The sequence below is a fragment of the Marmota flaviventris genome, chromosome 2 (assembly GCF_047511675.1).
Source record: "Marmota flaviventris isolate mMarFla1 chromosome 2, mMarFla1.hap1, whole genome shotgun sequence".
Lineage (NCBI taxonomy): Eukaryota > Metazoa > Chordata > Mammalia > Rodentia > Sciuridae > Marmota > Marmota flaviventris.
The window spans coordinates 116101070-116118562 of record NC_092499.1 but is presented as its reverse complement, the minus strand read 5'-3'; the positions used below and the strand labels follow the sequence as shown (position 1 = coordinate 116118562).

The following is a 17493-nucleotide window of genomic DNA, read 5'->3' as shown; positions in this document are numbered from 1 at the left end:
TTGGTCTCTAGTTTGCATTTTATCTGTCATAATAGTAGGTAGAGTCACACACTGAATATCATAATACTTGGAAATTAATTTGCAAGCTGTCTTCAAAGTTTGTCTCTAAGTATTTAGTTATTCAAATATTTCAAGGTCCACTATCTGTCTTGCACTTGATTCTGGGGCTACAATAGAAAGGAAAACAGATAAAATCTCTTTATTGAGTTTGCAATTGATTAAGAAGAGATTCAAAAACTATAAAGAAAATAAGCATTGAATTTATGTATTATGAAAATGTTAAGTTCTTCATAAAATAATAAGGCAGGGATCGGGGAACTAGAAGTACTAAGCTTTCAGGGACCAGGAGGATCATAAAACTTTTCAATGGTCTGGCCAGGGATGCACCCTGGGTTGAGAAAGCGATGCAGAGTGCTTCTGTTTCCAGGCACCTTGCTGAACACATTCATATCCTTTGTCTCCTGGCATCTTCAGAGTGGTTATTGTACTTGTTTAGAACCTCATTTCTACTTCAACCTGAGTTCAGTGTCCTTTGCCAACAACTCTTATGTTATTTACCGCTTTGAATTTGATAGTCAATGTCAGGTCTTAGTGCACAGAGAAAGTTTCTGTAAATGTTGATTATAAACTAGATGATCAAAGAAATGGAATGTTTTGTTATCTGGTGTCTTAAATCCTTGATGCTTCACAGTTTCTTAAGCAGGTTTGACTTGCCTTATAAGGAAAATCATTCAGTTATATCGGTTTGTGTGAAACTTAACCAATCATGAAGGTCTGTAAGCAAGAAGAAGAATTAGCTGATAGTCTTTGGTCACTGGTCACAGGTTCTTTTGTGGCTTTTAAAGGTCATTTTGCTTGTTTGGAAGGCTTAGTTTGATAATTGTAAAGAGAAGGGGTAAATTTTTTAAAAAATATTTTTTAGTTGTCAATGGACTTTAAATTTTTGTTTGTTTTTTTTTTTTAGTTGTAGATGTACACAACACCTTTGTTTTATTTTTAAGTGGTGCTGAGGGTTGAATCCAGTGCCTTACACATGCCAGGCAAGCTCTCTACCACTAAGCTAAAACCCCAGCCCCAAGAGATAAATGTTTTGATGTATCTTTACCTCAGGATTTTGTTATAACTTTTTTTGTTTTTGGTATTTTTGGTATATTTGAAATTAAACAAAATGATCTAAATAGAAATCTTTCAGTGTACATTTATTATCCAAGCACCAATACTTTTGCTATTGAAATGGTAAATTATGGAGTTAATGGTATTAATGGTATAAATTTTCTCTTAAGACTTGAATATTAGAATATTTTATTGGTTCTAATGAATGTTCTGGAATGTATTGGCATGTTACAGAAATCCAACTTTGGAGTATTTAAAATTTCAGATTTTTGGTTTAGGGATGCTCAATATGTTCCTTTAAATATGTAGCCTTTAAATGTGTGTGTGTGTGCGCGCGCACACATGCACGTTTTGAATAAATAGTGACATTCATGTAACATAAAAATTAGCTTTGGTAGGTTCTGTGGCATAACAAATATTTTCTTTTTGCTTAGCTTCCATGTTGTGGCCTCAAAGGGGAATCTTGAGTGTTTGAATGCCATCCTTATACATGGAATTGACATTACAACCAGTGACACTGCAGGTATGTTTACCTCCATAGTCAATGTCAAAGCATCAAGAGGTTGCAAACACTGTCCACTGTTAGTGCGTGCATATGTATATGTGTGTGTTGTTTCAGTTTGAATCCAGGGCCTTGCACATGCAAGGCAAGTGCTCTACTTTTGAGCTATACCCCTGGCCACTTAAGTAGTTAGACTAAAGAAAAGTCCTTACTTTTCTATGTTCAAATAGTTGAGAAAAGGTTTACTTCTGAGTTATCATTGTGGAGAGCAGTCATGTATAGGGAATTGAGGAGAAAGGATTACTGGACTGATAAGCAGTGTAAGACCTATAGTCTAGTGCTGGTGTTAGTAGTGTTATGGGATCCTAAAATCTCAGATTTTTAATATCTTTAGGGGCTATTGAATTGATATTCATATATTATTCTAAGAGTCCTCTCTGTCATGGGGTCATTTGACATTCAGTTAAACATTTTTTGTGATGGAGAACTAACCACCTTGAAATAGCAACAACCTCAACAATAATGATAGTACCAAGGATAGCTGACATTTATATAATATTTGTATACCTTCTCTGCTAAGCTGATAAATAAGTACCTTATATGCTTCACATATGTTAACTCATTTTATCTCCATGTTAACTCAGTGAGGTATGAGGCACTGAGCTGTTAAGTACCTTGCCCAAGGCCCTGCAGTAGATAAGTTGCAGTCAGTCTGTGTTCTTAGCCATTATGCCTCAAAGGGAACCCAGTCTGTTTGCTTAGCTATATTTTTAAAAACAATGGAAATCTTTTTTACTTTATCTTCTGCTTACACTTAGTCATGCCTATGTCTGTCCTTTAAAATCATGTAGCATAAGTTTGCATATCAAAGGTAGACCCGTAAGTATTTGAATATAGCTGTGAGTGTTAACATAAAATATATGTTTTTATGTTAAAAAATATGTTTTTATGTTTTCAGTGAGTGTTACTTTTCAGTCCATCAGGATCACCATTCTCATTTCTCTGGCATTCTTTAACAGCTTAGTTCTCTGTAATTCTACTTTGTTAGCCAGTTAAATATAGGAATTGACTCAGAGCAGAGAATTTGCTTAACACCTTTAATATTTTATCCTATGACTCTGTGTATGGGCAAATAAATATATTACTGTTAACCAGTGTTGTTTTTAGAAATGAAACAGAAAAAGGGAAACAGAGATACAATTGAGTTAGTGAGGAAAATCTTTACCTAACATACATGAAATTTTAAATTAAAGTCCAAACTTAGTTTATTACCTATGTTTGAAGAAAGAAATATGTTTATTGTAGGAATGTTCCTGTATATCACTGAAGGTGTATATATTCTTAGAAATTTTAGACCTATATGTCTTCAGAACTTTTAAGACTATTTACTGTGCTGATTCCAATTCAAACATGTATTTTCTTTCTTTCTTTTTTAATCTGTGTTTTTTCTGTTCTGGACATTTTTGCCTTGTGGATAATCTAGTGACTTTTTTCCGGCCTCCTTCAGTGCAGATAAAACTCAAATAAAGCTTTCCCAAGATCAGCAGACATTGCTTCATATACTGCATTCTAACATATCCTAAAGTCTTCCTTTCTTTTGTTTATGCTGCTATTTAGCTATATTTTTATTTGATTCTTTGTCTGTCTCTAGAGATGTCCTTTCTTGAAGACAAGGACATTTCTCATTTGTTACAGAATCTGTTACAATCCAGATGTAGATATTTGATTTAAAATTTTTATGTAAACTAACCTAATTTTTGTTTTATATGAAAGTGATTTATAATGAAAGATTTCCTCCCCTTCCCAACCCCTTTGGTGTTTTCCTTAACATTGCACATTTTAGATCTGGTATGTCCTGATTTTTTTTTGCTGCTACATCTCAAGTGTCTGGATTGAGTATTTCCTTAGGCCTATTTATGTAACCAGCTTTCTGTAACATTTTGTTGAACACTAGAGACTCACCACTATGCCTCATTCCACCACCTCCATTTCCATGCTATCTGTCAGTTATTTTTCACAATGTAAAATGTTTCTAGGAAACTTGTCCATTAATGGTACTAAGTTGAAATTTGAAATGATCACATCTGACTGATTTGAAATTAGAAGATGATTGGACGTGGCTGATATATTACATCTGTGCCTGGTCTCACTGTGTTTTGTTCTAGAATCTTATTAACCAGCTGCAGAGAAGTGATCAGGCCAGGAAAACCTATCCACTTACCTAAACTCTTGACTGGGAATTGAAAGCCAATTTATTTATCCATCCAAAATGGTCAGAATATAAATTATTTTTCTAGTAGAAAGGTGTACTTGCAAAGTCAAATTATATTTTCAGAAATTTGTGAGATTAGAAGAAAATTAAGAGTATTAAAAAGTGGAAGATAGAATATCTTAGTGAAACCCTTATATTTTTTACTATTCAAGAGAGGTGAATGTATTTCATGCTTGTATAATTATACATAGTGGATTCTACTGTCATGTATAACTAAAGTAAACCAGTAAAAAAGAGAACAAAGAGAGATGAAAGTGTAAAAAAACATAATTAGAAGAGAATGTTTGGAGTTAAGATGTCCTCTGAGAGTTTACTTTATCCAGAATTCAAAGTCAGCTTTTTAAATTATTTGGTAACCTTTCCTCCCCAATCCCTTTGGCATTTCTTTTAAAATGTGTATAAAATTGCACATTTTGGTACATATTATATTTGAACAAATGGTCTGATGTTCAGAAATATAGTCTCATAATGGACTATGAATTCTAGGTGAAGTATGAAAATTAGAGAATACCTTTTCTATGACTTATATTTAACTTTCTCCATTATTACTGCTCACACTGCCTAATTGGAAATGTTACATAAAATCTGGTATTTCTTTCCTTTTCTCCTCTTCCCATTCTTTTTTTCTCTACTCCCTCCTTCTTTATGCCAGTACTTAACTACCTACTTTGTCTTAGATACTACTGTAGGTTCTGGAGATTCAGTGGTGGTGAATAAGACAAAGTTCCTACTTCTTTGAATTTGTATGCTAATTTTTCATCCCATCTTTATTGTTTTGTGTGTATATTTATCTCTTATTAAAATATCAGACTAAGTGAAAAATCATAGAAACTAAGAGCCTGCTTACAAATTAAGTATCCTGTCAACTAATTTTGGAATAAAGAATCATATTTTTATAAAAATTAATGTATGAAGAAAACAATCCTTTACATAATTTTTTTTTTTTTTTAGGGAGAAATGCTCTTCATCTGGCTGCTAAGTATGGACATGCATTGTGCCTGCAAAAACTTCTACAGGTAGTGGAAGTGGTTAAAATTTTAGTTTTATTATTTGACTGAAAAATGTGTTTTTAATGTATTTTGGAATTTGAGTTCAAAGAAAATGGTAGGCTAACTTTGACTGTTAGCTTACATGATATTTTTTCCATCGTTTGTGAAGGAATGTGAACAATAAAGAACAAAAACTCCAAGGGAAGTGAATTGCATAACTCAGTGTATTAAAAATAAATAACAAAGACTTGACCTTCCTGTTGACATTAGCTGGAGATTGGAATTTTCTGTTGTCTAGAATATGGCCTAAGATAAAGTGATAGAAGATATGATTTATATATTTCTATATAAATGTAAATAATTTTGACTACATAATATTAACATTATTAGTTAAACTTTTAATCCAGCAACCACAAAATTCTGTGAACTGGTTGGCTGAATTTAATCAAAGGGTCTTCCACTAAATTTCACAGTAGGATTTATTTGTTCTTATTCAGAAGTTTGTTTTAAATTTCACTGAAAAAACAAACAAACAAACATATTTTCAATATTCCGTGCTATTGTAATGTACCGTATGTTTCCTGTTTGGTGAAATACCGTGAAATTTACAGTTATATCATGTTATTATATTTGTTTCATGTCAAAATATTTGCTACATTGTCTAAAAAGTCTTAAGTTTCTTTGATATTTGTAATATTTTAAGAAATAACAGCTGTTCATTTCAGTCTGGATATTGAATTTTAAAACAAAACTCTCTCAGATCACCCAAGTTTCTGTGTCTTAACAGTACAATTGTCCTACTGAACATGTAGACCTTCAGGGGAGAACTGCACTTCATGATGCAGGTAAGCAAAGGTTTCACATGAACACAAATGTTTGTTAAAACATCTAATCATTTAAATTAATGTCGAAGTTTTAACATGTATTGGTATGATTCATGGTGAAATAAAGAATGCTCTACACTTCTGTGTATAATTTATTAGATTATAAAGTTTAAAAAGATTGAATCAGTGAATTTTTACAGGCCAGTTTGTTAGATACTAAAGGCACAAAGATAAATACAGCATACCCTGCTCTCAAGGAGCTCCAAGCACTGTGTGTGTGTGTGTGTGTGTGTGTGTGTGTGTGTGTGTGTGTGTGAATTGTTAAGATATATGGGAAGTGGGAAAGACTTTTGTTTCTAAAATTGAATGCACCTAATTAGCATATCTAAACCTTATTTTTTTCTCACTTGCAGAATGAAGTTAATAATACTATTACAATTAAATCATAAATAGTGCCTGAATTAATTAAGTAATTAATTAATTATGGTGATTGTTTTGACTTAGAGGTGTCAATACTGAATTTCATATCACTGTAATGTGCTATATATAAAAAAATTTACTAGTAATTTCACAGAGTTTATTGTTCACACTTATGTGTCAAAGTGTCTGAATTATTCTTTAGGTGTCATAAAGAAAATACATTGAAAAAGTTAGATGTTCAGGTATTTTTGGAATGTAAGATAGCCTGACTTCTTGTGTGGTTCTTCTCAGTGTGAAATTTCTATAGTTTACTAGAATGAAAAAAATAAATCTACCCTCTCTTTTCATGTAAAGGGACTATTTGCATGACTTAAAGTGGTCCATATTAAAGATACACTTTAATTTCCTTTAACTTTTTATGTCTTAATTTTCTTTCACTTTTTTCTCTTTTGCATTTTAGGTGCTTTTCTGTTTTTATTTCTCAATGCATTTTCTTCTCTTTTATTTTTATATAGAATGGTATTATATGCAAAGCATTTTCATGTACATTATCATTTCAGCCTTACAATAAAATTCCAAGAGTTATTATGAATTTTATCCCCTTTATTTAGAACTGGTACCACCTGATCAATTGAAATCTTAATATTTGTTCAATACATTTATTGGTAGGATGGATATCTTTTTAGTGCTCTACCAAAAGAACTCTAATATCAGCTTCTTACAAAAAACTTTTGAATGTAGTATAGATTGGCAGGTGACTCATGGTCATTTCTGTATGAAATTCTTTTCATCTTGTTGCTACTCTATCTTCTGGGTTTCTTCCTCAACTGTGTGGTCGAAGCAGTTATAGTCTTGTCTATGAGGGGACTAGAAGTGAGCGGAAAGGGAATATGGGTGGACCACATGCTCAAAGTCTAAGGCCCAAACTTAGAAGTGGTAAATAACCCTCCATTCATATTCTCCTGAAAAAAAGCAAAGCCAGGTGGCATTTTTTATCTGTAAAGGGGGCTCAGAAGTATAGTTTCTAGATGACTAGTCAGGTTATTACACAGTTGAAAAGGGGGAGAACAGATTTTGCAATTTCTGCTCTAGTCCAACTCTGTCCTTGCAGATATTTCTGTAGCCTCTACTCCCCACACATGGAATCCTTCATCTTCTTCTCAAGGGTGAGAATACATAAATCAGTTCTTCAGCCTCTAGCTCAAAGTCCAGGATTTCTGGATGTTGCAACAGTTTTATTATTTTAGCTCTGAGGTAACACTTCATAGTCTAGCAGTCTATAAATTCAAAGGGAAGATATCTCCTTATAATATAGAATGAAGGCACAAGAACAGGGTAAGTAAAATAAAGATTCCTTTTTGGAAGGAAGGAACAGGGACACACAGCACTCACTAGTTAGTAACAGGTATCAAATCCTGCTGAGCAGAACTTGGAACAGGACTTCCTGCTGAGATCCTAGGGTTCAATTTCTTGATTTGTTCTACTGGTGCTGCCACCTTCCCCTTCTGTTTTATGGGAGACATCCCTTATCCATTGCTCTCTGTGGCTCCTGGCCCTGCCTTTAGGGAGAGTCCTACTTGTCTATATTCCTCTAAGACAGGTAAATTGGTTATTGGAGAAAGTTGCCCTTTGTGGAAGCAGATTAAGTTCGGAACAACTGAGTTTCAGCTGACTGGGCTTTTGCAGTAGGACAATTCCCTCAAAACCTATTTGCTTCCAACCACTTATATACCAAGAACCATATCAGAAGTTATGTGCTGGACATATGGTTCTTAACCCTCCATTATCTCTTGTCTTTATTTCTAGACTCAGGATTTTTTTTTTTATCTTATTTTAATGGCTACTTATCTTAAAGCCATCTGAAACAGTAGTCTTGAATGTTAATATAACATCCTCAATCTTATCTTTATTCTAGGATTTGATCTTTTTTTCCCTTGCTATAAGGCCTTTGAGAAAAGTTGTAAGCAACAATGATTTTATATTGTATTGTTTGGTATAGAGAAACAATTTGCTTCACCACACTTGTGAGGTCTCAAATACATATATTATTAAATATATCCTATTAGTATGGCTCTTTTCTATTGCCTAACCAAGAAAGCCTTCATAATCACACGGTATACCTTCTAAATTATCATAGATGATAGCTGTGTAAAATATTTTGTCACAGCATAAGAGGTTCACCAGATTTCTAGCCTGAGATTTGTTAACTCATCACATGGCATCCAACCATTAAACCTGTACTGTTTATTTTATGTATTTGTTATATTAGCACCCCACTTAATAGTAATTTTTGTCTTAGGCTAAGTTACTATATAACAAACCATAAAATAACATTAACATTGGCTTTAAAGGAAGGACAGAATTTCTTTCTTTCATATCACAGACCTGATGTTCACATTGGCTAATGCTTCGCTCCACAGGGTCATTTAGAAACCCAGATTTCTTCCATTTAGCAGATTTACCATCTTTTAGAGTTGTTCTCAATTTTAAGGCTGAGCTGGTAGCAGGCACTTCTGTGTTCCAGCTCATAGGAAGGGAAAAGATTGCAGAGGAAGGCATCACTAGTCTTTTAAGGTCTAGACTGGGAAGTGACACACATCACTCTTATCACATTTCATAGACAGAATCAAAGTCACATGGCCACACTTGGCTATTGGGGGGAGGGATTGGAAAATGGAGTCATTAGATGAGTCACTATGTGCTCAATACAACTTTATTATCATGGAAGAGAGGGTAATCCAAGTTGGGTGACTAGCTAACAGTCTTCACCATGGACCTTTAATACTAACTTTTACATGTTCAGTATATTATAACCCTGGAATTTATTAAGCTTTTCATTTTTAATTCTCATTTATAGTTGAACCTGGCTAGTTATAGATTTTAGTTTCTGAATTAATGTATTCAGTTTGGTTTATTTCTTTATTAAGTTTGATTAGCATTTTAATGAGGGATTTGCTGGCTCAGAGACAAAAATTAAAATTTACTTGATTTTCTTATGTATATTTTGTTTAATTCTATTAAATTCCACCAAGGGGAAAAAAATAATGTGCTCATAAGGCTTTGAAAAAAAATCATGAGGCGTGTAAACAGTCTGAATTTAATAAAAAATTTTTCCCAATGTAAATATGAAGTCTAGTGTTAGTCAAGAAGAAGTGTTATGTGATTTTATAATTTTAAGCAAAATGGCCCGATTTCCATCATTAAAGGGCAGATATTGCATTCTCTACTTTTAAAATAAAATGTGAATTGTATGTTTCATTCTTTACTCACTGTGACTGTACTATAAAATGAATATAAAAAAACCCCACTAACTTCAAGAAACAAGGTAGTTGTAGCTATGTTTAAAAACATGCTATAAATAGAAAATTTAAGTTTGGTTTTTATTATCTCTTTTGCCCTTGATTAGTAATATATCCTTATCTTCTACAAGGATGACAATAGTTCCTTGATCCTAATAAATTATTCAAAAAGTTACAAAATGATCTCATATAACCCATTTTTAAATAGAAAATTGATGCTTATAATGCTACACTGAGGATGATGAATATAAAGATTGGTGGTGTAGAAATTGAAGAACTATATTGCTTTATATGGACCTAGAAAAGCACCATGTGTCCTAACAGATGTTCACCATTTATCACTTTTCTTTCTTTCTCAAAGCAATGGCAGACTGTCCTTCTAGCATACAGCTGCTTTGTGACCATGGGGCCTCTGTGAATGCCAAGGATATAGTAAGTCAGTTTATGTTTTTATTCTCATTTTGTCTCATGTATTCTAACTTTCTTTTCTTAATGCTGGTTTATTTTTCTTGTTGCTTAGGATGGGCGGACACCACTTGTTCTTGCTACTCAGATGTGTAGGCCAACAATATGTCAACTGCTGATAGATAGAGGGGCAGATATTAATTCCAGAGACAAACAAAACAGGTAATTCTTTTTTCTTGGCTCCAAGGTAGCAGCTGGAAGCACAGTGATTCTGAAACTTTGCTGCTGTGATTTGGCCTTTCCCTCTCCTTCTCTTCCCTCCTTTGCTTGCTCTTCTTTGGAATTATCATCCACCCCTCACTTTTCTTCAGTTGCTGAAGGATAAAGGAAAGGAAAATAGGGGGAAATGACAGGCTAAATGGTGAATAAAAGCAGTGATTAGGGCCTATATTTGGGTCAGGGAACTGAAGGAAAAAGGAAGTACATCCCTGTGATTTTAAGCTTTAAAAAAAATCTTTAATGAAATGGGCATAAATACAAAATACAGAAGAATTTAAAAAATTACATCTATAGACTGTTTCTTCACTTGTGAATTTTTTTTAGATTCAGGTGGTTCTTGGACATTGTAAAGCTTGACATGGTCAATTTAGATTTTCTTGAGGTGTTTTCTCCTTAGCCTATCATAGCACAGTGCTGTCTCCTCTGAAAATGAGTCTGTTTCTTTATCCTAAGCTTCCCTTAGTTTACTTTCCCCCTGTATATGAATGTTTTTCAGGTAATCTGCTCTGATAATTTCCATCCACAGTCTGCCTTTTCTCCTTCTCTGAGTCTGGTGTGTCATGGTGTTTTCTATATTATAATTTTGATGTATATATAGTCACAAACTTTCTGGTAGCAAATATCTGAAATATATTCCCCTAATTAGTTGGGCTGTTGTAATAATTTATAGCTAAGTTTCTGGGATTTTACAAATAATTACTAATAAATTTGTTCTTTTTATTTAATTTTATTCTTCTAAACATGTATACTATTTATAGTTCATTGAAAGAAGACAAATAAAATAGTTTTTAGATGTCATATTTATAATTCTAATTGTTTTTATTGTGCAGACATCTCAATGAAGGAAATTCTTAAGCAATTAAATCACTAATGTGATTAAAAAGATGGAATTCTTGTATTATTTTGTGCAGATACTATAATCTGTTTGTCTAAGCATAACTAATAAAATTTGATTCTAAAATTAAAATTTTAATTTTAATTACAGAGGGTTGATCTGGTGATTTATGTATAATGCCTTACATTTTTATAGTTCTTTTGTTTTACACACACATACAAACACACACACACCATGATGTTTTATAAACTTGCTAGATAGCAAATGATTTTAAAATTATAGTTTTTGACACTGTATTCAAGTTTTTTGTGGTTGTTATTGAGTTTTTGGCATTTTTTTAAAGCTAATAATACAACTTTGTTAATGCCTATTTTGTATAGAATTTTATACCAGCAACTATGGGGGTATTGGTTGTATAAGAAAGAGCTTACATAGGATAGTAAAGGCAAGAATAATTTTCTTATGAAATTCAGTAGTCTCAATTGAAGTTTGATATAGGATAAGTCACTTTATTTTGTTAGGTGTTGGTTCCCTCAGTTGTAAAAAAAATTTGACAAAATAATTTTTAGGGTCCTTCTAAATTTCCATGACAAGTTAATTGTATTATTTCATGATGATTGTTTGCTGACATATGTGAAATGTTTGAGTGCTGATGGCTTTCTCATGCAGAATAAAGGAATGGTCTATGTTAATGTGTGAGTAGTTGAGGAAAGTTCATTTAATGAGACAAGTTTTAAATGAAGCTTAAAGACATGAAAGCCCTCCCTTGGAGGATAAATGATTTCTCGGGGAAGTTTGTGTGATGTGGTTCAGTTTATGAAAAGACTGAGTTAAGGTTTGAGCAGAGGGGGTGACAATATTAGTTGTAGAAGATTTTTTTATGGTAATTATTTATACCACATTAATGAACTGGAATAAACAAGTTTAATTTGACAAGTAATTAAAGTATATAAGACAGCATAAGGTTTAAGCTCTGCAAACATAAAGTAAATGTTTTTTTCATAAATGTGATGAAATTAAAATGTAAGATAAACAGATAAAGTAAAATCTGTATCTATAATGATATAATCTCTTAAAGTAGTACTGATGTTTTAAGGAGGCCTCTAGCTGAATATTTTTGAAACATTTCCTTGGATTTTCCTCAAGGTCTTTTATTCTTCCCCTTTCCTTTTAGAACGGCTCTCATGCTGGGTTGTGAGTATGGTTGCAGAGATGCAGTAGAAATCTTAATTAAAAATGGTGCTGATGTAAGCTTACTGGATGCCCTTGGCCATGATAGTTCTTACTACGCAAGAATTGGTGACAATCTGGACATTCTAACCTTACTGAAGACTGCATCAGAAAATACCAGCAAAGGTATTAGCAGTTCTCTATGACTAGAAAAGTCCAGGTTAAGAAAGAGCAGCTTTTTAAAGATTTAGATAATAAATAATAAAGTTTTAATAAAGTGTTGGTTTCCCTCCCTTTGTACCATAGATTTGCTTACTTACATCATACCCCTTTGTTTTGGGACAGTGTCTGTCACATTTATTGTGTAGTTTATCAAATAAATCCTGATGTACTGTGGACTAATTTAAGAACTGAGAGGAAGAGTCAACTCAAGGGTTTTACTAATATTTTTTAATTGACAAATAAAAACTGTATATATTAATATTTTTGATAAGGAGTGAAGCTCCTAACTTTATACTCAGGAAATTTTAAAGAAAAAAAAACATTTTAACATACGTATATAAAGTATTCAAATGTTATATATCAAATGCCTATACCAAGTGTTTTTCTATTTATGAAAGAAAAATTGGAAAATGCAGAAGAGCACAATGAATAAAGTTAGACACTCATCCTGCCACTGAGAAGCCTTTGTGGATATTTTGAAGCATAGCTGTCCAGTCTTTTCCTTATCTACAAAATTGAAGGTCACCTATAACACTGAGTTGTAGCTTACTTTTTTATGTAACATATTTTGAAGACTTTTTCATTTTTCTATTTTTTCCTCATATTTTTAGTATAATTTTTATTAATGCATAGGATTCCATTTACTTAAATTAAGGCAATTAATTAAGACAATTTTCTGTTGGTGGTATCTAAGTTATATCTGTTTTTTCACTGGTTTTTCCTTATGTGTTTTGGGCATATGTTTATTTATTATTCCCCTGAGATCAGTTCCTAGAAATTGAATCACTAGGCTTTAGGATATGTACATTATGGCTTTTGAGATAGTTTAACAAGTTGATGTTTCAGTTATCTAAATATTGTCATATAAAAAAAAACCTTTGTTAATTTGGTTAGCAAAAATGTTATTTTATTGTTGTTTTAAGCATGAATTTAAGAATTAAAACTAAAAAGTAGTAAGCTTTAGAGGAAACTTTAAGATTTATTTAGTTAATATTGACTGAGTGGTATAGTTAAGGAATGCATATCTACCCATAATACTCTGCTGTTTTACTGTTTTTCTCTCTTTAAATCTTTAGGGAGAGAACTTTGGAAGAAAGGACCATCTCTGCAACAGGTAGATCTTAATTTTAATTTTTAAAAATTGTAGGTATTGTGCAATTTAAGTAAAATACTTAGTAAAGCTGGTTAATGATTATACACAACTCATTGTGAGTTTAAGTGCATGCTTTCTATCTCCCCAGTTTATCATGCCCATGTAGAATGTAGTATTAAGGTCATAAGATCCTATTATATTAAGATAATATCACTTAGCCTGGTAATGGATCACAATCACAATGAATGTATCCAGTGGGGAATAAATAGCCTCCTGGTTTGGGCATTTAGTTCCATGTATGTGGTGATATCACTCCTCACTGAAATTATTAAATGATGAATTTTAGCCTGGCAGATCATAGGCAGTTTCCCCCTATCCTCTCTCAACAACAGAGCCAATCTGTACTGATTTGGGAAAATTCTTTTAGTGCAATAAGAACTGAAGAAAACAGTTAAGAACTGATTATCTGTTGTGATTTCAATACCACTGTTAATATAGAGTATTTTCTATTTCTAAAAGTCTTTTTTCTATGTATACTCAATTGAGGACTTTAAAATAGCACATGGAACAATTCATACTTTATACTAACCACTTAACAAATCACAGTTTAACCCTGGTTTTATGTCCTGGTTTGAGTAAATGTCTTGTGTTTTCCTCTCATCTTTTTGAGTTGAAGTGGGGTGGTTGACAGCACTCTGGCTGCAGAGCTAGTGTAGGCAGCTTTCCTCTTCTGCTGGCTGTTCCCTTCCAGGCTTTCAGCTTTTCTCTAGTGAGAGGAACCTGGGCACTTCCAAACCCTGAAGAAAAAGTAATCAGGTACCTTCTGAGCAATTCTATTCATCATTCTGCACCATTATCTCTACCTCTCACCTCAATCTGAAAGCTGTATTAAAGCTTGTTCTCCTTTTCAATCCATCAGAATGAAGTAACATGTTCATACATGGGTCATGTCTGTTGATACTTTCTTTTTCATCAACCTTCTCCCTGTTTCTCAGATAATTTAAGTAGGAGTCGAGTGAGATAAAAAGTATACTCTTGTGTTTATACCAGCCATCCCACAGAAGAGAAAAATGAGTTCTGAAATGTACAGATATTTAAAATAAAGAATTATTGAATATTTACATGGGAATAGTACTCTGCTCAGTACTGTAAGGATTTCTGAGTGAATACAAGGAGTTAATTTTCTACTAGGAGCAGTAAGAGTAATGACTCCTAATTCCTGTTTCCATATTTATTGAATATACTTATAGACTATCTACTATAAATAGGATCTGTTTTTGTACAAGCCATGCAGTCCCTATTATCAAGAAACCTGCAATATAGTTGTAAAAGGAAGACTTAGTTGTTTGTTCAACAAACACCTACAGTGTGCCAGTTACTGTTCTAAGTGTCAGGATATTGCCAGGTGCAAAGTTGTTGCCCTCATGCAGCTCCCAGGTTATTGAGAGAGAAAAACAATAAACAAATGACCAATTGCATCAGAGCAGATGCTACGAAGGAAACAGTATTAAAGGATGAAGATGGAGAGAGTGGGGGCTCCAGAGAAGTTCACAGGCTGAGGGGGAGGCAAGTTACAACCCTTGATGAGGGAGTGTGTTTCGCCCACCTGTGGGACAGTAGAAGCTCAGGTTGGCAGAAGTGCTGTGTACACAATGGAGCGGGCAGAAGGAGAGAGTGGTAAAATAACCAGGTGCTGTGTTAAGAAGAATTTGGAGTGGTAAAGACTTCAAATATATGTCTTCTGAAGACCAACAGCTTGCGGAAGGCTTATATCAGCCATTAGTTGTGCCTGGGTCACTGCCTCTTGGAGCTGGAAGGGCAAGGAACATTCTCTTCTTGTTGCTAAGAAGGCCTTGTCAGGAAGCTGGGTCTTCATGGGTGGAGTTGACTTAGTTTGTCTGAGCAGGGGTGGGTTAAGGAGTGGAGGAAATGGGTGAGGATTCTGAGAGGAAGGCTGGGAATGAGGGCTCTATGATGAGCCAGGAGTCATAGTGGGCACCTGTAGTCCCAGGCAGGAGGATTGACTGAGTCTGGGCAACACAGTGATTTTGAGAATCTGAGATTGGCCTGGGCAACACAGTGAACCGTGTCTCAAAAACAATAAAAAAAATAAGAGTGATATGATGAAGTGAGCTGTTAATAAATGTCAAATGCCTCTTGAGGAACAGTCCTCTAGTAGAATGAATGAAACTAGAAACATATTTTGGAAATTATGGCTACAGAATATCTTTTTAAAGGGACCTGTCACCGAATTCTAGATCTGAACTCATTATAATGGTAGTTGAATAAATTGATTAAACAAACAAGTAATATAAAACATGAAAAATTATCTAGAGGAATTAAAGCAATCTTTTTTTTTAACTTTAAGAGTGATGTTTCTAAATTGGTTATTATGCAGATTTGAAGACCAATTGGATTTTTTAAAAAGGAGGTTATTTGTTCTCTTGCTTAATCATTGTGCTCTGTTTTTGTTAAAGCAAATCTCTAAACTGGAATAAAGTTCCAAAGCTGTAAGTGTTAAAAAATGGAACATATACCCAACAGAGTTATTTAGAGATCTTTTATATATCCAAGTCAGTGTCTCTTCTTAATACCGCATCTTGATACTTTGTTTTAGCAGTCCTCAGAAAAGGAAATAATCTCCATATTGTCTTTCAAACTTAATGTGGTTTCCTCTTCCTCTCCATTAAAAAAAAAAATTTTAGTTGTAGTTGGACACAATACCTTTATTTTATTTATTTTTATGTGGTGCTGAGGATTGAACCCAGCGCCTTGCACTTGCTAGGCGAGTACTGTACTGCTGAGCCCCAGCCCCAGCCCTTCCCCTCCATTTTTTAAAAACTAAATTCTTCCTATGAAGTGGTGTGTGATGTTTTATAGCACAACATTCATATTGTGTCTAGTAAAAAATTTACTTTTTAAATTTTGTGAGTTTAGTTAAAATAAATCCTTAATAAGTTTAAAAAATTGGTAGTGTTTTAAATTATACTTTGATTTTTTTAAAGCCTCTATCCTTAAAGATGCTTTCCATTTAGGGGTTTTTAAGTGGAAATACTGCCATCTTGTGTTATACACAGTAAAATTTAATATTGAATGAACTGAAAGTCACTGGTTGGGTGTATTGACTATTGAGGAAAATATTACTGTTCCATATTCTTATACTTGTTAATTTGTCTTTTCTTAATGTTTTACCCAAGCGAAATTTGACACACATGCAAGATGAAATAAACATGAAGTCAAATCAGAGGGAGCATCAAAACATTCAGGTACAAAGAAAAAAAATTAATATCTTACTTTTAAAAGAATTTCAGTGTTGTATATAGTGGGATGGGGGAAGTGAGAACAGAGACACAGGTGAAATGAATGGGGAAAGGAAAGGAAGTTTGTTATGGTTGGGATATTTTCTTACTCTTCTTCAAAAATTGACTTTTGTTATGAGTGTTTGAGTCTGTAGTAAGTAACTCAAGTATATAACAGAAGTATAGTATAGAATACATTGTTTCGATTACACTAGAAAATCAAATAACTTAGCAATTTTATTAACTCTTTTTGATTTTCATGTCTTTTATAAACCATACATTTATGTTCATGTTGTAAAATTAATTATGGTAATAAAAGTAATGGTAATATAAAAAAATAAAATCTAAACTTTAAAAATTTTTTATTTTTATGAAGAAAAATAATTTTGTTAAACTAACTACACAGTGCCTTTTTATGTTGGTCAAAGTTTTCCAGAGTAATTATTAAGTGGATTATGTTGAGTAAAGAACTCATACTTAGTTTATTACTGGAACATCATTAAATTATAAGTTAAATAGCTGCTTTCAATATAATAAAAGCATTTTATTTGGGTTTCTAGGTAGTGTTGAGAAAGTAGACTGTGGACTTAAGTAGGAACCTTTCATATTTTATCAGAGTCGTGAAATGATTAGTTTAACAGAAGCATTAGAATGTCTCATAAACTTTGGAGTTTTTTTTTTTTTTTTTTTTGTACCAGGGCTTGAACCCAGAGGAGTTTAACCACTGAGTCATATCACCCCCCACTCCCAGTTTTTTTAAAAAAGTCTTAT

At 33.1% G+C, this 17493-nt stretch overlaps 1 protein-coding gene across 4 annotated transcripts in view; it reads left to right on the top strand.

Moving 5' to 3' along the window:
• The window catches only part of Uaca (uveal autoantigen with coiled-coil domains and ankyrin repeats), a 100505-nt gene that overhangs the window by 61415 nt on the left and 21597 nt on the right, over nucleotides 1-17493 (top strand). For all 4 annotated transcript variants that reach the window (XM_027926006.2, XM_071608433.1, XM_027926007.3 and 1 more), the window contains 8 exons: nucleotides 1548-1636; nucleotides 4839-4903; nucleotides 5664-5721; nucleotides 9781-9851; nucleotides 9940-10046; nucleotides 12113-12294; nucleotides 13407-13444; nucleotides 16621-16689. In XM_027926006.2, the coding sequence (XP_027781807.2) occupies nucleotides 1548-1636; nucleotides 4839-4903; nucleotides 5664-5721; nucleotides 9781-9851; nucleotides 9940-10046; nucleotides 12113-12294; nucleotides 13407-13444; nucleotides 16621-16689 (679 nt within the window). The remainder of the gene's footprint in view (nucleotides 1-1547; nucleotides 1637-4838; nucleotides 4904-5663; nucleotides 5722-9780; nucleotides 9852-9939; nucleotides 10047-12112; nucleotides 12295-13406; nucleotides 13445-16620; nucleotides 16690-17493) is intronic.